Here is a 23025-nt window from a genome sequence, read left to right as displayed (position 1 = left end):
AAAATTCGATGCAGCATTCTGCATAGGTTCAAGTTACCCGGAGACTTCCAGATGCCGCGAATACATCTCGAAGCCTGATAGAAGACATTCTTTGTTATCTCCGAACTACAGGGTAATAAGTACATGTAACATAAATCTCACACAAGGCTGGGGTGAAAAGGCATCTGTCAAATTCACCTTCCTATATAGGTTCAAGTGTCAAACCAGAACATCTGGAGGTGGAGTTTGACGATAAGTAAGCGACACCCGAGCCAATTAAAGGAACGAAACAAGATTATATTGATTTTTCTCGATGGAACATTGGCCTATCTCCGAGCCTTTCGCTTATGCCGGTTCTCCACCTTCAAGCCGTCCGATCCACCAGCTTCGAAATTCCCGGATGTGACATGAAAACCACGAGGCTTATCAGCAGGTGTAATAAGCCAAAAGATCAGCTACGCAGAGAATATCATTGTTTGCATACAGATCGTCACTTCGGAGAGATCGCGGAGATAGGGAAGCACAACCAGTGACACGAAAAGAACTTATCATACGCGTCTACACCCTATCGAACCACGTTTTTTGGTGATCTTACCCACAATAAGCCATGAGGCGCCCAATGCTTGGTGTCGGGTGGCACGGATAGAGCGAACCGAGGAATGCTTAGCTTCTCCGCATATTATTGCCACCCTCCCCTCAGGGAAAAAAATTTTTGATTATTTTTTTCTTGAACTGGGATTTGGGATTTGGGAAAAGAGTCACACCTGAGACTCTAGTGTATTTAACATGGAGAAAAAAATTCAGGAAAAGGTTGACGTGCCTCCAGAGTACAATGTCGCCGAGAGCATCGGACCTGCCGTGATTAAACCTCAGGCTCGTGAAGCGTATGACTCCGGTGTTAGCTTCGAGGAATACCGCTACTATGCGCAGCGAACAAGAGAACAACAGGAACTGCTAGATCCTCCGGTGGTGAGCTACCGACAGTATTTCGGCAAGAAAGGCGAAAGCGAGGCATCGTCGCAGGATGTCACGACGACCCTCACTGAGGAGGATTTCACGAATCGCTCGAAGAGAATGGAGATCACCGATGAGGAGTGGACAAATGCCAGTCGCGCGTTTCGATCTGCCTCTTGGGGTGCCTGTAAGTGGAAAAAGAGAATTCCTAATAAGTAAACGGATGTTGACTGGACATTTATAAATAGGCTTCTTTTTGATCACTACGGATATTCTGGGACCCTATGGAGCTGGCTATGCGATGGGTACTCTTGGATGGGGACCTGGTATCGCCTTCTATACGGTTTTCGGTTTGGTTGTCGGATACTCTGGATACCTCATCTGGCGCGTCTATCTCGGTGTCGACAGTTATGAGTTCCCAGTGAAGAACTACGGTGATCTTGGTTTCCGCACGCTTGGTCAATTTGGTCGGCATTTGACGAACGTGATGCAAGCCATCGGTTTGGTCCTTATCACCGGTCAAGTCACCCTCCAGTATGGTGAAAACATCTCCCAGGTTTCCAAGTTCAAGCTGTGCTATGCTGTTTGCCCTATTCTGTTTGTCGTTGCAGGATTTTTCATCACTCAGATCCGAACTTTGAAGGCCTACGGTTGGATCGCGAACTTTGCTGTTTGGTTGAACATCTTTGTCATTTTCATGACTATGGGTGTCATGGCCAATTCGCCTCCCAACTACGAGATCGCTACCCTTGGTTCCGCGGGCAGTGCCACTAACATTGCTACAATTACAAAGGGTGCAGATGGTGTCTGGCCGGCTATCATCCATTACAGCAACATTCCCCCAGGAGATGGAACTCTGGGTGCTGTTAACGGCATGCTTTCCGGTGTCCTGGCCTACGCTGGTGCCCAGCTGTTCGTTGAGTTCATGGCTGAGATGAGACGTCCTCAGGACTTTATTAAGGCTATGTGGGGTGCTCAGTTCTTCATCTACTCCGTCTACCTGACCTACGGTTGTGTTGTCTACTACCTTCAAGGACAGTATTCTTTCAACCCCAGCTACATGGGTGTCAGTATCTACGGTTGGCAAACTCTGGGTAACATGGTTACCCTTGTTGCTGCGCTCATTTCGGCTGGTCTGTACGGAAATATCGGTATCAAGGTTGTCTACAACAATATTCTTGTCGATATTCTCAAGGTTCCACCTATGGAGTCCCGCCGTGGAAAGCTCATCTACGCTCTGCTGGTTCCCATCTGGTGGATCATCGCTTATATCATCGCTGCTGCCATTCCCGACTTTGATGGTTTCGTGAGTGTGATGTCTGCTTCCATGCTGCTCAACCTGAGCTACACTCTGCCTCCGCTCTTCGCCCTTGGATACGACATTCAGAAGAATACTATCGACGAGGCAGCGGGTGATGGATTTGATCCTACAACTGGCCAGATTTCACGAAGCTCATGGGGCATGAAGCGATTGGTTCGCGGTTTCTTTGCTGGAGGCAAATTCCAAGTTGCGATCAACATTTGGCATGTTATTTACTTCCTTGCCTCCTTGGCAATGTGTGGTTTGGGCATGTGGGCTGCTATTGTTGGTCAGTATATCCAATCTAATCCCTTTTCTCTACTAAAGCTAACTCCGATTTCAGGCCTGATCGATGCATTCGAGGGTACAGAGTTGAACTCGTTCTCTTGTGTCTCTCCTCTCAACTTGAACGCATCTTAAACGCGTGAGGAATTAATTTCCCGATCTTTTTTTCCGGCGTTGACATAGAGTCGGATGGGAAGCTTGGAATCATAATTTGAGACTCGCGCTCACTGTTTTTGTACTGAACTATATCATTTGTATGAGAAATATCTGTATATCACACTTATTGGATTGGATCAAATCATGATTAAGGAGTTGAATGAAGACGATGTTCAAATATTAATTAGTCGTCAAAACTAAACTTGAATCCCGCCGTGTTTCTTTACCTTCCTCTGTCAGGCTCAGTTTCTCACCCCCTCCTTCCCTCTCTGTGACGTTTGGTTTCTCTCCTCTCTCCTCCCTTCTCCTCTCTCCTCCCTTCTCCTCTCCGCACCCCGTCCTCTCCGAGGTTCGGTTTCTTTCCCCTCGCCTCCAGTCTCCTTTCTTGTACCGTCCTCTCCGAGGTTCGGTTTATTTTCCCCTCGCCTTTCTCAGGTCACGTCTCAAATACAAAAAAAATACTTATTGGCGAGCAACTTCGCTCTCTGCAGGTACCACAAACCACCGGTCGCATCCATAGCAGGTGGACGCTGTTGATTTTTCGTATTCTTCTTCCCATTACTTTTCGCTCTTCCCCAGATGCAATTTTGGTGGACCTACTATTTCAATGCGACAATTCTCTTGTTGGCGCCCTCTGTGACGAATAGGTATGTATTTTGTGGTTCGCTGAGACCTGAAGTCATGTGCCGAATCCCATCTTCCACATTTGACGATTCCTCTGCTGATAGTTTGCTTTTCTGCTTTAGATGTGGTGGCCAGAGCCATTTTGCGACCGAGCTGGTTATCCTTCGGTCGCTATCTCGCTGTACGGCCACTTCGATGTCCCAAATTGTGGCGCCTGTCCTTCTGTTGGGGACCGATATAACTGGAACGCCTGGCTTTCTGTGTATCGTCATGATGCGGAGAATTTGCATGAAGTGATCGAGGCAGGTCATCCGATTGGTGAGCTACTCCATATATGATCTAAGACACTTAAGAATCCGCTGATCCTGACCACAGTGTAGATCTACAGCTTTGCTTTCTTCACTAAAAGGATCCTGAGTCCTGGAAGTGCTTATCTGATCGGATAGCACCGACCCAGAGAATGGCCAACAAATATGTCCTTGATCATGTTTACGTCTAGGATAACTTCTCCTTTTGAAACATCACATCATTCAAGACCCTGCAGTTGAAAACGCCATAAGGGCCCGCAGAGAATACAGTTTTCTCAAAAACATGAAGTGCAGTCATTTTGCTGGGAACTAGAGGCTTGAGGATGTTCATTCATGGCAATTCAAATTTGACTACCTGGCTCCTATCGATCCCATCCCCTGCTCCGTACGGAAAAGGAGTCACAATACAAAAAACGAGTCACAGAAGGAGGAATGATCTCTATCTAACATGAGAATCAATCGTCAGAGTCCGACTAAGTCCATGTACATCATCATGTATATGATGCATACTTCGACAACAGTCGCCCAAATTCAGCTAAGATCACAATCCCTGTCAATTCCGCGGAGGCCTCTTCACCCAAACCTCTTTTTCAATCTTTCCTGGAGTGCCGACCTCAAGAGAAGACGAATCCCGAAGCTCAATATCCCACAGATTCAGCGTGTGAGGTCCACCATCCCCCTTCCCCGTGAAAAGGTCAAAGCGCCATCCATGCCGAAAGCACCGAATACCAGCCGTGCCGAGATCTTCAATATCAAAGACATTGCCTTCCTTCAATGGAAAAGAGGAATGCGGGCATTGCTGGAAATTGTCAGCCCAAATCGCCTGGAGCACAGTCTCTAACGCACATTGTCAATGGCATGAATGAATCCCTTGTACTTGAAAACTAGGACTTGATCATTCAGATTGGATAGTCGATTCATTCGTGTATTTCCAACGTCTTGTCTGGGTATACTGAGTGTTTTGCATCCTGGGAGGACATGACATTTCTCGTTATCATGACTGATATCGGGAAATGAGGAGACAAGACCAACAAATGTCCACTGGGATTGTTCTTCTGACATTTTCAAGGATTTCTTTCCCATAAACTAAGAGCAATCATGCAATGATCAAGTTTAATGTACATACATGATCGGGTATTGATTTTCGTCGGCTAATGTTTTCAGTAGCCGGCTGAATCAGCCATCAATATCAAAGGCCAGCACTTGTTCTTCTTCCTCAAATCCCACTTTTCTCTTATCTTTAATGGATCTTGTGCATTTCAAAAGCTTCACATACATCCAGATGAAGGCTTACTGTGAAATATTGGATTCAAATCTGAACGCCATCGAGGCATTTCAGGCTGGTTTACGATTCGTTCGAGCTTGGAAAGACTCGGAGCATGCTAAAATCATTGAAATTGCATACCTTGCCTATGAACTAATCGGCGTATCTGTATACTGTAGGTAATAATTTAGTGAAGGATGCTCTGATACTATCTCCGTTTATGTAACTGGGATGAACTACCTAGTTACTAAATACAGGAAACATTGAAAGATCGCGATTATTTCTCTCCCGCCTTGTCAGCTACTTGAGAACGCTTTTCCTTCTGATCACATTTGACACAACAAGTTCCTACTCTGTGATAGTCACTTGTGTGTGTTGCACAGAACTCTATATGCCGATTCTTCACACATCTGTTGCGATCCAATGCATGAGTTGGTCGACCGACGGGACTAGATCAGATAGAATCTTAGACCTTGAAATTGAACAGGAGGCAGCTTGCAAAGGATGACGACTTCCAAGGTTGTACTCACCAATGATGTGCCTGCAGCATTCCGCAGACTGTTTGACTCGGTGGTGACTGACTTGATACTAGATTTGTTTTTGTCGACCCAAAGATGGCAGAAGTATCTTTGCGGTCGGATTTGACCTTCAAATGTTTGTTTACGAAGAGTCGGCAAGTTTAGATGGAAGAAAGAATATCATAGATCTGGGTGAATATTGGAGGTTATATACCCTGATAGAGTCCGAACAATTCATATAATGGATTTCGCTTTCCGTTCAAGGCCGCGGGCTTCTTTGTGATATTGAATCTACTAGTAGGAATGCGTACGAGTTCTGAGATTGTAGGAGGTCGATGCCCTTTGAGAAAGTCTCAATTCTCAGCTTGAAGCTTTCATCAATATTAACAATTTGAAAGGAACTAGTACCGATGGTCTCAAAATATCATTCCATTTGTACTAAAGCCCCACCCGACCTTAATCAAAACGCCCCATTGCAATGATCCTGGCGTCACCAACGCCACCGTACCTTTCAAGATCCATGTCCAGGTGTTCAATGTCTCGGAAGCCATACTTCACATATAGGTCATGACCATCAGCAGAAGCGGTCAGGAAGAAATCATTCAATCCTTTCTCCTTTGCTTCTGAAATGCCCTGCTTAAGCATGGTAGATGCGATACCTTGGCAGCGATATTCAGGGAGCGTGGCAAGAACCTGCAAAACTACATTGGTCTCGGCCACGTTGTCACAAATGAGACATAATACGAATTTTCAGGCGGATAGACTCACACGCATGCGTTTTTCCAGACATATGCTTCTTTCTTGCAGAGGAAATCTCTGCAATTATTCCATTACAAGCAGCCGCATTGGCAGTTTCCGGCCACTCCCTATCTGTCCAGTCTTTGATGGGCTGAACCTCCGTGTAAAAGCCCCATTGAGCCCAGGCAACTATCTTGTCTTGTCCATTGTCGTCCTGGACAACAGCTTTGTAGTTTTTCATGGCTGGGTCGGTGCGTAGCATTTCGTTGAGACCTCTTGCCCGATCTTTGTTGCATTCTCCACTCTTTGGGTGGCCAAACATCAAATATGTGATGTTTGATTCCCGTGCGACTTTGGCTGCTGCAAGATTTGAGACAGCCTCCACTTCCGCTAAAGCGTAGAAGTCATCTGCCGTCGCAGGAAGAATTTGGAATCGTATCGAGCGGGGATTTGCTTCACCCATCTTGGTATCAAAGTACAACAATTGAGATGCTAGAAAAGTGTTTATCTTGGTGGTCATCATGGGGGGGATGACTGGTATTTATAGTGTGCTCCAATCTAAGCCTAATCTGGATGCCGACTAGGGGGCGTTTAAAGAGAACCTAGCGTCCAATAAGTGAGTCACTGTCAGATGAGGTGAGAATTGAGGTTACATCGCAGTATGAACCTGAATAAAATACCAAAAAAAGATCGAAATGATAGCAATCAAGTTGCAGAACTAAGACCAGTAAAGTTAAGCACCTGATTAGTTAGGCAACAATCTTGGCTGCACATCAATAAGGCAACAAGGCAGAACATTTGAAAGACTACAGTAATTGTAGCAATGACGCTAATCCAAATTTGGCTTGTTGTTTGCCTAATAATGCAAGGGTACTTTTTCAGGACTCCAGAGCAGCCTAAATTCTAAACTCGTTTGTTAAATATCGCAAAGTGGCATCATCAAATCTCAACTGAATTCCTATTCTCAGACTATTAGTGTGATACGATCAAGGTCATCATGCCCCGGCTGTCGATCCTCTGCTTCGGCAACTCTCTTACCGCAGGCTACTTCCACTTTGGCCTTGAATTTCACCCTTACGATGGGAAATTCAAGGAAGTTCTCACAGAAAAGTTTCCAGACCTTAAAGTATTTACTACGGTCGAAGGACTCCCAGGAGATCTAGTTGTTTTCCCCGGATCATTCTTGGGGCGAATGAAAGACAAGTGCAGCAAAGTGAAGTATGACTGGGTGATATGTTTGGGCGGTACCAAGTTCGTCTCTTCCCCATATTTTCCTTGTTTCCATTGGCTTGCTACTGATTTAGGGTGTCCCACTTTTTGATAGTGACTTGGGCTACCGGCGCGACGTCGATGAGATATACACTGGTCTCCAGGAAGCTTGGAATATTGCTCTAGAGTCCGGGGCCAAAGTACTTGCTTTGACTATACCCGAATGCCAGACACGGTCGGAGAAGCTGGATAGCACACGATCTGAGTTGAACGCGGCCATAATGGCTCACCAACAGAAAGGCTTGTGAGTTTCCAATATATACTTGCGCTGCTAAGTCGACTTCAGCTAATCGTTCTCAGCTATGCCTTTGATCTATGTCGCGCAATTCCAAATCATGATGCATCGGTGGAGTTTAGAGAACAGATGTTCGATGATGGCTTACACCTTACAGAAGAGGGATACGATTTGATGGGGACTGTGATTGCCGAGCATTTCGCACCTTTATATGCGGCAAAAGACCCGGCGGATGATTCGGTATAGTTACGCTGACCGAGAAGCCGAGGAAACAACGACACATAGATTGGTCTCATATCAAGAGTTGCTCGGGCATTTTGAATGAATCACGATTGATTTATCTAATTTGTCTTTACTATCATCTCTTAATCCCGTCATATAATGCTCAAACTGCCGATTGATTGATACTTTGACAGTTTACCTTTTATCAGCGCGCAAAGACATATGATTGGCCCGTAGTACTGCATGAGACGAAATGCAACCCCGCCAACTTGAGAGGAGTTGAGATATAAAAACCCTCAAGTTCAGTAGATTTTCTCACTCTGAATCTCTCATTCTCTCAATCACTCCTCGAAAAATTATTTTCTTTTCACTCTGAGCTCCAACTATGACTATTTCTACGTGGCAGGAGAAAGCTTCCGCTAAGCGGACTGAAGCCGACGCCAAGATCCCTTCCGAATGGAGATTGTCTGCAGATATTCTGGAGAAAGTCCATGATGAACGTGGATCTGTTCTTGATATCCCAGCGAGCTGTGGTCTCCTAAGTGAAGCAGAGATCCTCATCACTGAGATTGCCGATGCCACCGCGCTTCGAGACAAGTTGGCCTCTCGTCAACTTAGCGCTATTGATGTCGCAACTGCATTCTGCAAACGCGCTGCCATTGCGCAGCAGATCACATCTTGCCTCACCGAGACCATGTTTCCGCAAGCTCTTGCCAGAGCGAAGGAGCTTGATGACTACTTCCAGACGCATGGTAAACCATTCGGCCCACTTCATGGTGTTCCCATCAGTCTAAAAGACTCATTCAACGTGAAAGGCGTCCAATCTTCACTCGGATTCGTTTCCTTTTTGGATAACCCACCCGCTACAGAGAATTCCGTTTTGGTGGATATTCTTCTCAAGGCAGGAGCTGTGCTCTATGTCAAGACCAACATTCCTCAGACCATGATGACCGCTGACTCCGAGAACAACGTGTTCGGTCGTGTTTTGAATCCCCACAGTGGTAGTCTGACTGCTGGAGGAAGCAGTGGTGGTGAAGGCGCATTGGTGGCACTTCGAGGGTCTATTTTGGGGATTGGGACTGACATTGCGGGGTCGATTCGTATCCCGTCTCTGTGTTGCGGGACTGTAGGGTTCAAACCGAGCGCCGGTCGTGTGCCATATGCTGGTCAAACTAGTCCCTCCCGACCTGGCTCTCCCGGATTTCCAGCAGTCGCTGGGCCCCTTTGCCAATCTGTCCGTGATGCTGAGATGCTTCTTCGTATTGTTTTCGACGAGCCGAGCGATGATATGGATGATATGACCCTAGGATTCCCTTGGATGGAGCCTACTAAATCGGACAGGCTCACAATCGGTGTCTTACCAGAGGATGCCCGAGTTCCACTTCATCCAAACATGCAGCGTACACTGAAAACTGCTGTCCAAAAGCTGGAAGATGCGGGACATAAGATCGTCGATCTGTCTGATCAAGTTTCCTTCTTGGCATCGGCAGCTCAGGTTGCATTCCGTTTCTTCCTCCTGGATCCGGACCAAACGGCTATTCAGCATATCAGCAGAAGTGGTGAGCCATTTATTGAGTCTCTCAATGTGACATACAAGCTTGATCAGCCAAAGGGCCCAGAGCCAACTCTTCGGGAAATATTTGAACTGAATCAAGCCAAGCTGGAAATTATGGCCCAAATGCGCCGATTGTATCTTAATAACAAGCTCGATGCTATCATCGGGCCTGGATACCAGGGCACTGCAGTTCCCCATGACACTTATGGTCTTCCAGTTTACACTGTCATCGCTAATTTAGTTGACGTGAGAATCATTCTGGGGATAATATCTAATTTGCAAGGTTAATTCGATTTCTAGAGCCCTGCGTGCATTATCCCTTTCGGCAGGTCGAATGAGGCTGCGGATGCCGCGTTCATTCGCGATGTCGAATATGAACCTCCCTGTGAGTTGTTCATATTTTAGTTCTGATCATTATATTTTCTGACAAATCTAGATCTTCCCAAGGAAGTTGAAAATATGCCCTGTCACGTCCAGCTGGTCGGACGGCGACAAAAAGACGAATCTCTCTTGCATCATGCAAAGATCGTAGAAGCTATATTAGCGGAGTGATTGGTTCGCGAGAAAATGCCTGTCATATCCTGGCTCTGTTGTCGAGATTTTCCAAGCACGGATTTGATTTTAGCTCTCTTCAAGTAACAGATGCTTTTAACCCCTACAGCACTCGAATCTATTAAATCACCGAAAGTGAAATGCCTTTTTGCAGTAGTAAATTTATCGCTGCTAAATGAGTGCATGCATCTAGAAATTACCCATGTATTTTGTGTCTGGGATATCCTGAACTATTACGGCTCAGATTTCGGAAACCCGCGTGGATTAAACCTGGTAGACTTAAAATCTCTAAAATAAAATAAATGAGCTTATCAGCCGTCTTTGGTACTACTACAACATTCAATGATGAAATATCCGGTGAACAAATGCCCATCTTGGTATCAAAAGGGGCCGCTTCCCGTCTTGGTGTCGGCGCTATTGACAGTGAAGCTACAACGTCGTCATCGCAGATCCCAATAAATTCAAGTTAGATTATTCACTGTGACTCGCACCTTTGGAACTCGAAATCTGTATGATTATTGCTAATTCCTATTGATCAATATCGATATTCTTTTCAAATTTGAAATTTGTCTTATCAGAATAAAAACCGCCAAAAGACTTCAACAATCATGAAACTCCATCACGTCCTTCTCTTGGGTCTTGCAACATTTGTGAAACTGATTACTGCTGAATATCGACTGCAAGATGACTATGGCAACGATGACTCATTCTTCGACAAGTTTGACTTCTTCACGGTTGGTGCAATAATCCGCGATAAACAAATTATGCTAACTGAGTAATCAGGAACCCGATCCAACCAGGGGCTTTGTGCAATACGTGAACAAGTGGGACGCAAGAAATACCGGTCTTATCAGCGCGTCCGGTGGCTCGATTTACCTGAGTGTCGACAGCCGAAATGTCGCAGATAATGCTGGTCGTCACAGTGTGCGGCTGACGAGCTACAAAGAATATAACCATGCACTGGTTATTCTCGACTTGGCTCATATGCCGGGTAGTATTTGCGGTACCTGGCCTGCTTTGTAAGTCTATTCTTCATCTCTCGGTGGTAGAATTCCGAGAAACGTTCGTGAATAGAGTGTCGTACTGACTGACTGACGATATTAGTTGGATGGTTGGTACCGTGCCACCAACTGCCGGCGAAATTGATATCATCGAGGGCGTGAACGAAGGCCCGAACAACGAAATAACTTTACACACAGACCATGATGGCTGTTCGGTAGATGAAGGGGGCTTCAGTGGAAATATCGACAGAAGGAATTGCTATATCTATTCCACCGGGCCGGGCGGCAGTGGTGGATGCGGTATTGTTGACCCCGACGCTGCGTCTTATGGCGATGCGTTCAACGGCCGTGGCGGTGGTGTATTTGCTACTGAGTGGACTGGAAACGCTATCAAAGTCTGGAGATTTTCAAACTCCAGTGTTCCTTGGGATATTGTCACTGGAAACCCCAATCCCGCAGGATGGGGAACCCCTGTCGCGAGTTTCTCCGGACCCTGCAACATTGATTCGCAATTTCAGAATCTTCATATCGTTCGTCTTACTTCAGAGTCCCCATAGACTTTTGATCCTTTTCTAATCTGCCTTCTCTAGGTTTTTGATGTCACTTTCTGTGGTAGCTGGGCAGGATCATCCTGGTCTAGTAGCAGAGTGTGTGCTCCTAAGGCGGCAACATGCGTGGAATATGTTCAGAATAACCCAGGGGCATTTGCGGAATCATACTGGAGAGTGCGATCACTGAAGGTATATCAAAATATCTGAGAACTGATTAGTCGTGGATTCCATGCCCCCAATCCATGTTTGACTGTTTGCTGTACGTTTATTTGGCTTGGAATTTTATCAGCAAGAAATATTAAGTTGATTTAGTTGCTCCGAGGCAATCACCCAGATTTCTTTTTTGCACCCCACGGACCAATTTGATAATATGATATAGTAATGAATTTGATATGTTGAATTTATGGAAATTCCTTGTGACTCCGAGTCTGAGTCCGACTTTGACTTCAAGTTGGTGAGATAGGTAGCTGCATCTGGATGTTCAAACAGTATATCAATTGACATCTAGATAATGCCCAGGTGCTAATCAAGGCTTTTATAGGTGGGCAGCTGCAGAGAATTTGTATTTGAAATATCTGCTTCGGCGGGGTCTGCTGTGCAAGTTCTGATGATGAAGGCTTAGCTTACCCATTACTCACTTGGTATCATCGATGTGGACCACCTGGGCACACGCATGGACCTGAGCCATTGCATGTGCGAGTTTTGAAGCTAGTAACTTCAATGCAAGAGGCGCAAGTTCAATATCTCAACATGGAAGTGTATTTCGACATCTATAAACTACCTTTCTCAAAAGTGTGACCGGCAGTAGAAGTAGTATGACCCGAGAGCTTGAAGCAATAAGAGGTGACTGTGTTGGAATTTTCTTTCGGGATACTTGCGTGAGCACTGATACGCATCGATTTAACCCATACCTGCCCATAGTAATTTGGGGTACATTATACCACTCGCCTCGCCAATTGCCTCTTTTAGAAACTCGGAAATTACGGGACATGGGTAGAGTTGGCAAACTTCGGGATGGGAATTCACTTGTTTTGATCGCCTTTTCGTTACATGGTCTTACCATCTCTGGAATTATTCCAGGCCCTGTCAAACTCTCTCCAACCGCCAGGAGGGGCGTCCCACATGGCGAGCTCACGAACTACTGTCTCGTAGCATCCATCGCTGGGCAGATTTCCCTGGCAGACATTTCCTCCAACAGCAATGTTGATGAGAATTCTGAACTCGCTCATCCTCCTCGTACCAGGCGGCTTCTCCGCCCTCATGATAGGCATACCATCAATCAACCAGACCAAGCGCCCTTTGCCAGTTGTTTCGTCCTCGTCCCAGATAAAATCGTACTTAACACCCACCGGTGAGCTGATATTGGGGATGGGGGTTTCAAGAACGCGATGCTTGTTCCAATCCTGGCCATTGAAGTGACCCCAATGCAGACATGTGTGGTTGACAGCATCGCCATTCCAAGCTTCCATTATGTCGACTTCACCATCTTCGGGCCACTTGAAGGGATCTTTAGGCAGCAGCCAAAAGGCTGGCCAGATACCTCGGGCCACGGGCGCTGTAATTCTGGCCGACAGACATCCTCGTGGCCGGCTGAGAGTCTGATGACTCGATAGTCTCGCACTGGTAAACTTCTGGGCATGGTTGGGTTGCCCGTGGTTAATCAGAGCGCGCACGATCACTGCATCGCCTTGGGCTGAATGGAATGAATTTTGAGGACTGTCGATATAATTCTGCGACTCATTGTTGCCCCAACCATGTTGACCTTGTTCGTGGTAGAAATTCAAAGACACCGGTGCTTGAGGGTGTAGATTGGGTTGCCAGTAGATCTGAGGCTGCTGTTCCTGATAGGCTGGTGATGGTTTGGTGGAGGTTGGAATAGGCGGTGGGGGAGGCCTGTTGTACGACGGCGCCGGCTGAGGGGAGCGATTGTTTATTTGATCCCACGCCTTGTCTGCCTTGTCAATGATTCCCTGAAGTGCCTGTCGGAATGGCATGTTGAGTTCGACCTCTGTATGGAGGTTAGGCCTTCACATCTGTGCGCCAAAGGAAGTGCCCAGGCAGGGCCGCAGGGGACAACAGTAAGCAAACATTACGTCATATTGCAGGTGGAGATGAATCCTGAAAGGGTCCAGATCTTCAACTCCTGATACTCCTTCACACTCTTTCATCGTCGAATTTCAGAAAATATTGTTTCTTATCCTTCAAGTTGGGCTGAACAGATCTGTATCATTCTACAGATCCTTCAAATTTTATCGTCTCCATGGACCACTGGCGCGACAATCACCATATCAACTTGAAATATGTACCTTCATCACTCGCCGTTGATTGATAGAGCAAAATAGTAATCCGCGTGGGGATTGTTTCTATCTTCCAAACACCTCCCACGGTATTCATCACTGAATCTTGCAGGATTTACTGACTTGAATTTTACTAGCAACATCTACGCGCTTTCAGTTGCTTATGGTGATATTAGTTCTAGTTGGTTAGTTAGTTACAAGGCACCTGACACCTGATTTGTCAGGCAACAATATTATGCAAACTTAACAAACACAACTTTTTGTCGTTGATACCAAATTTTGATGATCTTCAACTTCGAGTACAATGTCTATGCGGTGTACTACACTTTAACTACACGCTTTATCTTCGATATAATTAACATCAATTGACAATCACCAACGCGTTCATTTGCCCTCCCACTCGCACTATTTCCAATTATGGCAGAGACAACAGAACTCTCCAACGCAGAGCGCTTCAAAGCCACTCATCTCGCTGCACGCCATGGCAACTACCACCAATATTACACCAAATTCCGAGCGCCCACCGTCCCGGACGAGCGCCTTTCCATTCTTCCATCAGACATCCTCCGTGACGCGCGAGTTATAGACCTAGGCTGCAACGCGGGCAAACTGACCCATGAGGTGATGGCTCACTGCGGTGCAGCCGCCTCAGTTGGTGTTGATATCGACCCGTGGCTGGTCGAACAGGCAAAGGTGGCATACCCGGATGGGCCTTGTACATTTGAGTACTTTGACTTTATGGATACGTCCGCATACAAGGGTACTGCGCTGGGCAAATTCGATGTTGTTCTACTGCTCTCTGTGACTAAGTGGATACATCTCAACAACGGGGACGCTGCGTTGTTGAATGTATTCGCGCATATAGAAAGCATACTGAACGAGGGAGGTTATCTCGTCGTAGAGCCGCAGCCTATGAGCAATTATGCTAGAGCTTCAAAGAGGAATAAAGAGTTAAGAGAGATGTATAAGACCATCAAGATCAGACCACCGTTTGAGTCTGAATTGCAAGCGCTGGGATTTGAGAGGATAATGCAAGTTGAGAGAGACGAGGAGGGGTTTGCTAGGCCCGTACATGTTTGGAAAAAGAAAGCATCATCATAATACATGTGTATGATTCAAATATTCAAGTTCAAGTTTCTATACTACCTAGGTACTTTTCAAAATTCTCACTCTGTATAGGATACCCTGGAGTGGTACTACTAGTAGTACTTCAATTTAAAGGGCAGGGTTAAAGTTCCGAGGTCGGCCCCTACTAATAAATGGGACTCGGAGTCGATACTACACACTGCCACTGCACCAACCGCGTGGATACATATGTCATGGTGGGATTGGCTCAAAAATTAAAGTTGAACTTCAAGTTTTGGGAAATCATCATGATCGGACTTTGAACCACTGTAAACTCCTTCTGGTTCCATCAAAACACCACGCGAACTCGAACTTGAATCACCGGAACTCTTCAGGACTACTGGCAGCCTGTCAGTGAGAGCTTGAACTGAATACCTGGTATGCAACTTGAATCCATCGATACACAACCGTGGACCCACTGGGATTTGGGTCATTCAACATTTGAAGGCTCAGAACATCATTCTATTACCAGGTCGCATACTATTCAACAGCAGCCTCAGCTTCGAGATAATATAACTAGCCGAGACCTGGGCATTCAATGGTCTAAGATTCCTTCTGGCTAAACTCAGAGTTTCTCTCAACTATCGCGGTGACAAAATGGCACTTGTACAGAACAGAGACCAACTCTGCACCTTGTGCCAACAGATGCCCCCAGTGAAAGAAATTTTGGATGCTGAGTTCCCTTGGCACAACCTTGAAGAACTCATATCGTCAGGATCGAATGGTTGTTATTTTTGTCGATATCTCTACGAGGTCGGGGTAATAGCTTGGCTCTCTTCAGAGCCTCTATCCAATACATTTCGAACTGCATCGATCATTTTTCGTTACAATGGCGGACACTTGCCCGGTAGTGGCCTAAATGGATAACGCTCTATCCAAGGCAGCGATGATCTCTTATCGGAGCTTGCAAGAGAGCCTGCTAGCCCTACAGCGAGCGTCAGTGATTTCCATGCAGGAACAAAATGGATATGGTTTCAGACCTTTGCAACCCCTGGTACTTCCCTGAATTCTAGTCTTCTGATATCAATTTTTCTGGTTCAACCCCCTGATTTAATCGATCCGCAGATGAAGAGATCTCAAGTCATATCCAAACCAGAGCGATAGATCGTGACCCTGCTTGCATTATGGCATTGGCAAAAATCAGGAATTGGATGACCTCCTGTTCTCAGGAGCATGCTTCATGCAACTCTTTGAAGAACCCAATTTTGCCAAGATTCGTCGTTCAACTACGAAGCTCCCCTAGTGATCAAGGCAATGATAATTTGAATCCAATCTTGCGGATCACAGAGAGTGAATTATCAGAAAAGGCACCCTACATTGCTTTCAGCTACCCTTGGGGAGTCAGAAAACAACCAGTTCAGCTTATGAAAAATAACATCAACGAGATGAAACACTTCATTAACTACAAGTCCCTCCCAAGAGCAATCAAAGACATCATACGACTCTCTCAAAAGTTCGAAATAAATTACATTTGGATCGACGTCCTCTGTATTGTGCAAGACGATCCAAAAGTTAAGAAAGAGCAGATACACCGGATGAAAAATATCTTCGAGAACTCGAGTCTCACGGTTCAGGCCTTGAACATCAAATCTGTGCACGAGAGTTTCCTCTTACCACGAAACCATCACGTCCATGAGCCACTCAAGCTCAAGTATAATGAGAACAATCATATATATTTGCGTGACTTTAAACCTCAGACTGCTCCGACAGATTCAACGGGAAACCGAGCGTGGATGTATGAAGAAGCTGTACTTCCTTCGAGACTACTGGTTTACTACAGAGATCAGTTTACCTTCCGATGCGGAGGGCAAACGCAGTACGAGGATGGGTGTCAACACGAGTCGTTTTCTTTATCAAATCCGAGCGATTCACGTCCACTCATAATTTCAAAATCCCCAGCGCCGCCAGATGGAAGACTGGACTACCTAGCCGATTGGTACAAAAATATTTTGGCTAGTTACATGCCTAGACTCCTTACCGATCCGCACGATAGACTTCCCGCCATTGGTGGAGTCGCGCAAAAGGTCAAGCCATACATAGGAGGACGCTATATTGCTGGGATTTGGGAGTCGGATCTTTCATGGGGCCTGCTCTGGGAATCTGACAATGGAAAAGCCAAAAGCGTTAGCCGAAAGATGGAGCGGCCTATTGAGAGGCGAGCCCCTTCATGGTCATGGGCTTCTGTTGATGGCAGTGTAAGATATGAATTTTTCAAACGAGAGAAGCACATGACAGGGATGGAAGAAATCTCACGTTCGATTTCCATGGATAGCATTCAGGTCGATGATGATGGAGATATTCTCAATTACAAAATTTTGAGTGTCTCAGCCCGAATCTTTTATGCATACTTTCAGATTATCGAGAACTCACGTCGCCGTTTCCTCGTCGCGAGGCGGACATTTGATTCGGCGAAGAATGAACGGAGTGATTTCCCGACTCAAGAAGAACTCAATAGTTCGTATGCCCGTGCTAAACTTGATATTACGGATGAAGAGTGTCAGCACATATGGGTATGGGGGCTACTTTTAAGTCACTCTGTCGGTTTGGTTGTTGAGCCCGTTGGATGGAGAGAAGGGAAAAGAGTTTTCAAAAGACTGGGAGTGTTCAATGTGATTGAGAAGTTCTGGCATTCAGGTTTGAACGAGCCTCGACAAGGAGCTTTTCTTGTCTAAGTTGAATCTATACATCGTGTCCAGAGCTGATAATATCTCAATATATCTTTTTTGTGTCTACATTCTGTCTTCAAGAGTGACTTGAGGAGCGCATCTTCAAGCGCATTCTCTCTCTGTTACTTGATAACCTCGTCAACTTTCAACTATGGACCAGACATCTCCAGTGCTTATACTTTTGCCTGGAAATGATAGACTCCCGTATTCTTGCTATGAATACCGCCTGCTAGATAAAAAACACATAAAATCAAATCATCTTGGAGTACGTATCCACTACAGTATACTCTGTCAGCAGCGGCCACATAGCCGGTTCCTCGATCTTCCAAATTATTGATGTATCTTTCATTCGGTGACAACATAGGAAACTTGGAAGAAATCGTGTTTTATAAGTACCAATCAAATGACTCTGAGCTAAGTTCAATCAATAGAATCCTACATCGGCACGACCTTGGAACATTGTAGTATAGACAGACGAGAAAGGAAAAAGAGTTCTAATTCTATGTAGCACTGGGACATATGAAACTTTGGAATCCATCCCAATGTTCGCAATAGTAAACAAAATTTGGAGGAAGGTGAGAGTGAAGAAACTGAATTCAGTAGTTGGATTGCTTGCATGATTCCCACCACAGTGGGCATTGCTCTCCAGATCTCCTTCATATATAGTATAAAGCTCAGATTAGGGATTGGATTCCTAATCAACATCATCATACCTTTCGGTATGGGGTGGTATTCTTCCGGGCCCCTCGATCGGGTGAGGGGTCCACTTCCCTGTTGTAGTATCGAAATTCCATCCTGCCCCGTACCTTGGACGGTGCCATTCAGGTTCAGTGATTCGAGAAGCAAGAACCACTCGCAGCATGCTGCTTTCCATCAAAGCAGATTTGGTTGTAGCGGCATAAATATGGGGTGGGAACTCTGGGGCGCTGGCCACATAAAACATGGATCGTAACCAGGGGCCACATAACCTGTGCGACACGGGGGGAGCGGGGGGTGGAGGGTCATCATAAACGACGCAGGCTACAGATGTCCAGGTGTCTAGCATGTACTGAGGGTCCCCATTATCGTTCCTGCCTACCATGTTAACCTGCACAGCGATAGTTTTGAAGACTATTTGACTACCATCTGCTTGACCAACAACGAGATAGCCCATAAGACGATGAAGAGGTGCGAGGGAAATTGCGGCGTCATTTCCCATTGATGCCGTTTGATCTATGTTAGTAATGGCCATTATATCAGCACCAGTATCATCCTCGAATTTGAGACTGAGTTGGGGAAATGGGACTCCCAAATAGTCAGTGTTAGCTGCAATCTCATTACTCAAAGACTGGTCAAGGCGAATGACAAGATCAAGCTAGTAATTGAATATTGGACTTATTAGCGAATATTACCAATTGAGCTGTCTTCTCCCTTACTCCCCCCCGGAATGTGCTTTCATTCTATCAAAAACAAAGAACTTGAAGGGGAAGGGGAGGGGAGCATGCATACCTCTATCATTCCATTACTACCAGGTACAATTGTTGTACTGTTATATCTCATAGCATGCTGACGTTGAGAAGGACCAAGATGCAAGATCTTAAATTTGTTACGGATTAGTTCAAATTTGCTCCGCACTTGTTTTTCTTTCTACCTAAGAGGTAACCGGTACATTGGATTCACGACCCCACCCCGGGGTTGGAGATGACTCACTCCTTCTACCCAAAATCCTCCATTGCCTCGATTCTCTTGAGTATTAAGTCTTCTAAAGTCAGACCAAGCAAATGGCGAAGGTCCACCTATCATTTCCCCTTGAGCCCAGTACGTAGTAAGACCATCCCACTCCAGTTGGCGGCTTTGATACGCCGCAATTATTGCTATGACATTTGGAACCTTTCCAGCTGGGTCTTCTATTTTCTCCAAATGTCCTGGATTGTTCGTAGAGCAGCCAACCGTTGAAACACACCCCAATCCTTGTTGCTCTCCTGCGTGATTTTCTCTCTATCAAGTCGCAAGGTTAATTCTCAATCTCAGCGATAACTCAACCGTGTGGTCTCAACGGGTGGGCTGCAAACTTACTCCTTGGCTGCCTTGAGTGCTTTCAATCATACAAGCTGCTGCTCAAATGTTGACTTTGCATATCCTGCCTTAATTCGCTCCTCGCACCTCTTGATCCGTCCATCATAATCATCCGAAGCAAAGTCAGTGTCGTCCGTGATCACGATTGTTTCTCCAAACTTTGGGGCTTTCACTGAGAAGGAGAAAATCTTTTCTGCATTCACCGGGTTTTCACTTGGCTCCGGTGTTGTGTCAATCGACATAGGGTCTGATCCGGGTATTTCGTCTCTCGCTTTTCGCTTCCGAGAATGCCGCTTCTTTGGCTCGCGTGTCTTTCGAGATCGATTTTTGCCTGTCATTCTGGCGGCTGTGCTGTGCTATCTTTGACCCTTGAGAAGGTATGGTGCAATTCCAGATAATTCTGTCTCGTTTCCACCGGTTCGTTAAATGAATATGTTTTACGGAGGCTCATATGCTGCTTCAAATCTCTTTGGGGAGGTCTTATTGAGCTTCACGGTGCGCTCAAAGGCAGTAGAAAATTCCAAGGTTGGAGTCTTTGTTCATTCAGCTTTAAGTACTAAACTTAGACTTTTGGAATGCCTGTTTGCTCAAAATGGTTTGTTATCTAAGCGCGGATTATAGGTTAGAGCCGTGAGACCATCTGCCATTTGGATGAATGAAGTCTTTCTTTGAACTGTCTGTGGTTATCTTGATCCATGGTGATGGCGCAACAAATATAGCATCATAAGGAGCATCATTTTGGAAGAACCGTCTGCTATTAAAAACAGCAAACATTCGGATATCATTATTTGACCCAAAGCTGGAATTTCGAGCGATGATGAGGTTGGCAGAGTCTACTACCAGTGCTGGACTCAGTAACAAGGTGTTGAGAACCCTTATGTAGTAACGTGTCAAAAGCCCCTAATGCATCTTCTCAATAAACCTCGCTGCCCAGATATTCAAATACAAACACGAACTGAGCTTGAAATACATCGCGTCAAAGCTCGAAAAGACCTTCAAATTTGTTATCGAAACACGCTTCGAGTTCAAAGCCACTTAAAAAGTCAGTTTGTGAGTGACGGTACTTAAATTTCTACAAACATCATATGTGCAGAGCCGAATATTCATATCACTCATAAGAAAAAAGATTTTCTTTTACTCAACAAAGCCCTTACAGTGGGACCTCGGAATCTGTCTTTTCTGTTTGAAAATGTCGCAAAGCCTTGAACCTAAAGTTTCCCCGCGCTATTCTCCGCGCTATTCTTCGTGGATAGGTAAAGAGTTCTTTCAATTTTAACTTTCACATTGGTTCACTCCGGAAAAGACAACATTCACGGAGTATATTTTGACCTGTTGTTCCATGAAAGGAGAATGTGGCGAGTTGAGCTCTGTAATCCTGTCATATAAAGCGAAAAATCATAAAGCCATGAAATGGAAAATGATGCACATGTGCTCGAGGGGAATCAATATCATAACCATACCAGTACGTCGATGATTCAAATCTTGAGAGTTGTTTTTGATCAACTATTCAGGTATAGTGGACAAGGCAAACCGTGATTTAAGACAAAAATGATGCTTATAAATTGCACTTGGATCGACCGTAGAAGTGGCCGACATTTCGCCTATGGAAAACATTAAGCGATACTAGTATTAGTAAAAATTCAGTTTGCGAAGCAAACAGAACCTCAGAAATTTTGAATAAAGAGTAGTTGACGCCGCAATTGCAATTCTCCTCACGATCTTGGACGCAATGAAGTGCCCAATCCCAGCCCTACCATCCTGCAAAGCTATAATTGAGTCAGGGCACTGCATGTAATTTGAACGACCAACCATATAATTCTGAATTCGAGACTTACATCAAAATCACCAGCTAAGGCCTTTAACTTTCCATCTGGAATGAGTAGGACTGGTTGACAGGTTGCTTTTGGATTACCAATAGTACTATGACATATCCCATGGCTTTGGTCAAATATTGGACGTATAGCCTGAATTCTCCCATCCCCAGCAAAGACCTGGAACCCAGTCAGCTGCTGACTGCGAAGCTCAATCTTGATCTGCTTTTGAAGGATCTGATAGCCAAAATGGATGCTCGGCGTACCACCAGTGTAAACAAGCTTGAACCCGCTGATAAATGTATGTTCATCTTCAGCAAGAACAGAGACATCGATTTCCACAAGCTCGCCATAGCGATATCGATTTGACATCTTGATAGGTTAAGCACTTGCAGACACTGCTTGCAGGTGTCATCACTAAGTGGGGGTGATATATGTTCATTGTAGTATGTCCGACTCTCACATCTATCGCATTCCAAGGTTGAATTTCTCCACTGGCTCTGTGCCACAATAGTTCATGAAATCGCCAACCGTTCTCAGGCCAAGGAGTAAAAGGAGCTCCTACCATCATATAACTATCTTTAATCCACTCGTATGAAGCCACTGTAGCCTTCTATAGCGTAGTTTCTTGGGTAGGCGCTTCAGTCTGCTTGTGCAGCGGTACATTAATCTCCAATCTTTCCAGCCTTCTTCAAGAAGATAATTGAGATATCCTCGTTCCCGATGAATGAAAAATCGTGTCATCCAAAATTCTTGATTTTCAAATATGGGGATCATGGCTTTTGACGCAAGTCTCAGATGAAGATATTCTGGTGTTGGAAGAAAATAGGCAATTTCGAAGCGAATTTCGACCGGAATGCAACAGAAGCAGTCATTCATTTGTCCTCTAGGTTTTTCGAATTCCGCGTTGACTGCCTTTGGAAACTTCCTTGCCTCAGCCCGAAACGCGATGTATCGAAAACATCTTGGACTTGGAGTACCTGTCACTGGGTCTATATAATCTGTAGTTCCCATCAATTCCAACTTGAAGGTTATTTGAGATTGCTCGTGGTCGCAAACCTTAGTAGCTCGCAGGAATGAGGGAACGACTTACAGGCTTGATATCTTGGCCAGGGGGGGTCTTTAACAACAATGGTCAATTTACCAATAGGGATAAATTCTTCTTCGAAGTTTTTTACCAAAAGTCTCCAGCAGCCTTCATGAAACACGCATGGCTTCAATACGCCACTCTTCCAAACTCTAAACCATTCAGGTTTTTGCTCATCTTCACCTCCTCCCATCAGTTCTCGAGCTGGCATTTAGTTGATCTTTATAGCTTCGTTACCTCACAACTTAAAAGTTACCAACAGGCAGAACTTACGACCTCGTACCTCTTTCCGGTCCATGGGAGTCCCGCATGACGCACATGGAAGATCGCGCCCAGCATAAGAATACTCACGTTTCTTCCTCATGATTAAGATCAAGTACTTTTCTCTGCTGCACGTTGGATTTGGTGGGGTCGATACAGGGTATAAGTGTAGAGATAGTCAAAAATCTTTGGCAGTGAGACTCTTATAATGG

The 23025-nt window shown here is 45.4% G+C and overlaps 11 protein-coding genes across 11 annotated transcripts; 6 read left to right on the top strand and 5 right to left on the bottom strand.

Moving 5' to 3' along the window:
- Nucleotides 1-765: 765 nt before the first annotated feature.
- N7483_009163 (uncharacterized protein) lies at nt 766-2653 on the top strand (the record flags this gene model as incomplete). Its single annotated transcript, XM_057092590.1, has 3 exons — nt 766-1120; nt 1182-2522; nt 2577-2653. The coding sequence occupies 3 exons, from the start codon at nt 766-768 to the stop codon at nt 2651-2653; spliced, it is 1773 nt and encodes a 590-aa protein (XP_056943764.1).
- A 1506-nt stretch (nt 2654-4159) lies between these two features.
- N7483_009162 (Rieske (2Fe-2S) protein) lies at nt 4160-4668 on the bottom strand (the record flags this gene model as incomplete). Its single annotated transcript, XM_057092589.1, has 2 exons — nt 4160-4405; nt 4453-4668. 2 exons carry the CDS (start codon nt 4666-4668, stop codon nt 4160-4162), a joined length of 462 nt encoding a protein of 153 aa, XP_056943763.1.
- Nucleotides 4669-5844: 1176 nt separating this feature from the next.
- Nucleotides 5845-6589, bottom strand: N7483_009161 (uncharacterized protein; the record flags this gene model as incomplete). Its single annotated transcript, XM_057092588.1, has 2 exons — nt 5845-6089; nt 6157-6589. 2 exons carry the CDS (start codon nt 6587-6589, stop codon nt 5845-5847), a joined length of 678 nt encoding a protein of 225 aa, XP_056943762.1.
- A 534-nt stretch (nt 6590-7123) lies between these two features.
- N7483_009160 (SGNH/GDSL hydrolase family protein) lies at nt 7124-7876 on the top strand (the record flags this gene model as incomplete). The annotated part of the gene is made up of 3 exons (XM_057092587.1): nt 7124-7344; nt 7451-7639; nt 7696-7876. The coding sequence occupies 3 exons, from the start codon at nt 7124-7126 to the stop codon at nt 7874-7876; spliced, it is 591 nt and encodes a 196-aa protein (XP_056943761.1).
- Nucleotides 7877-8237: 361 nt separating this feature from the next.
- On the top strand, nt 8238-9959 carry N7483_009159 (putative general amidase; the record flags this gene model as incomplete). Its single annotated transcript, XM_057092586.1, has 3 exons — nt 8238-9653; nt 9708-9792; nt 9844-9959. 3 exons carry the CDS (start codon nt 8238-8240, stop codon nt 9957-9959), a joined length of 1617 nt encoding a protein of 538 aa, XP_056943760.1.
- A 608-nt stretch (nt 9960-10567) lies between these two features.
- N7483_009158 (glycoside hydrolase family 16 protein) lies at nt 10568-11718 on the top strand (the record flags this gene model as incomplete). The annotated part of the gene is made up of 4 exons (XM_057092585.1): nt 10568-10693; nt 10743-10978; nt 11064-11490; nt 11551-11718. The coding sequence occupies 4 exons, from the start codon at nt 10568-10570 to the stop codon at nt 11716-11718; spliced, it is 957 nt and encodes a 318-aa protein (XP_056943759.1).
- Nucleotides 11719-12557: 839 nt separating this feature from the next.
- N7483_009157 (glycoside hydrolase family 16 protein) lies at nt 12558-13505 on the bottom strand (the record flags this gene model as incomplete). Its single annotated transcript, XM_057092584.1, has 1 exon — nt 12558-13505. One exon carries the CDS (start codon nt 13503-13505, stop codon nt 12558-12560), a length of 948 nt encoding a protein of 315 aa, XP_056943758.1.
- A 720-nt stretch (nt 13506-14225) lies between these two features.
- On the top strand, nt 14226-14909 carry N7483_009156 (class I SAM-dependent methyltransferase; the record flags this gene model as incomplete). Its single annotated transcript, XM_057092583.1, has 1 exon — nt 14226-14909. The coding sequence occupies one exon, from the start codon at nt 14226-14228 to the stop codon at nt 14907-14909; it is 684 nt and encodes a 227-aa protein (XP_056943757.1).
- Nucleotides 14910-16057: 1148 nt separating this feature from the next.
- On the top strand, nt 16058-17605 carry N7483_009155 (HET domain protein; the record flags this gene model as incomplete). The annotated part of the gene is made up of 1 exon (XM_057092582.1): nt 16058-17605. The coding sequence occupies one exon, from the start codon at nt 16058-16060 to the stop codon at nt 17603-17605; it is 1548 nt and encodes a 515-aa protein (XP_056943756.1).
- A 688-nt stretch (nt 17606-18293) lies between these two features.
- On the bottom strand, nt 18294-19992 carry N7483_009154 (uncharacterized protein; the record flags this gene model as incomplete). The annotated part of the gene is made up of 4 exons (XM_057092581.1): nt 18294-18953; nt 19088-19174; nt 19289-19576; nt 19687-19992. The coding sequence occupies 4 exons, from the start codon at nt 19990-19992 to the stop codon at nt 18294-18296; spliced, it is 1341 nt and encodes a 446-aa protein (XP_056943755.1).
- Nucleotides 19993-21366: 1374 nt separating this feature from the next.
- On the bottom strand, nt 21367-21837 carry N7483_009153 (uncharacterized protein; the record flags this gene model as incomplete). Its single annotated transcript, XM_057092580.1, has 2 exons — nt 21367-21420; nt 21490-21837. 2 exons carry the CDS (start codon nt 21835-21837, stop codon nt 21367-21369), a joined length of 402 nt encoding a protein of 133 aa, XP_056943754.1.
- Between the last annotated feature and the right edge of the window lie 1188 nt (nt 21838-23025).

The sequence above is a fragment of the Penicillium malachiteum genome, assembly GCF_028827825.1.
Source record: "Penicillium malachiteum strain IBT 17515 chromosome Unknown utg000004l:1.0-4883003.0:1.0-4884900.0, whole genome shotgun sequence".
Lineage (NCBI taxonomy): Eukaryota > Fungi > Ascomycota > Eurotiomycetes > Eurotiales > Aspergillaceae > Penicillium > Penicillium malachiteum.
Note: the sequence above shows the minus strand (reverse complement) of the source record. Positions and strands in the feature narration are given on the sequence as shown.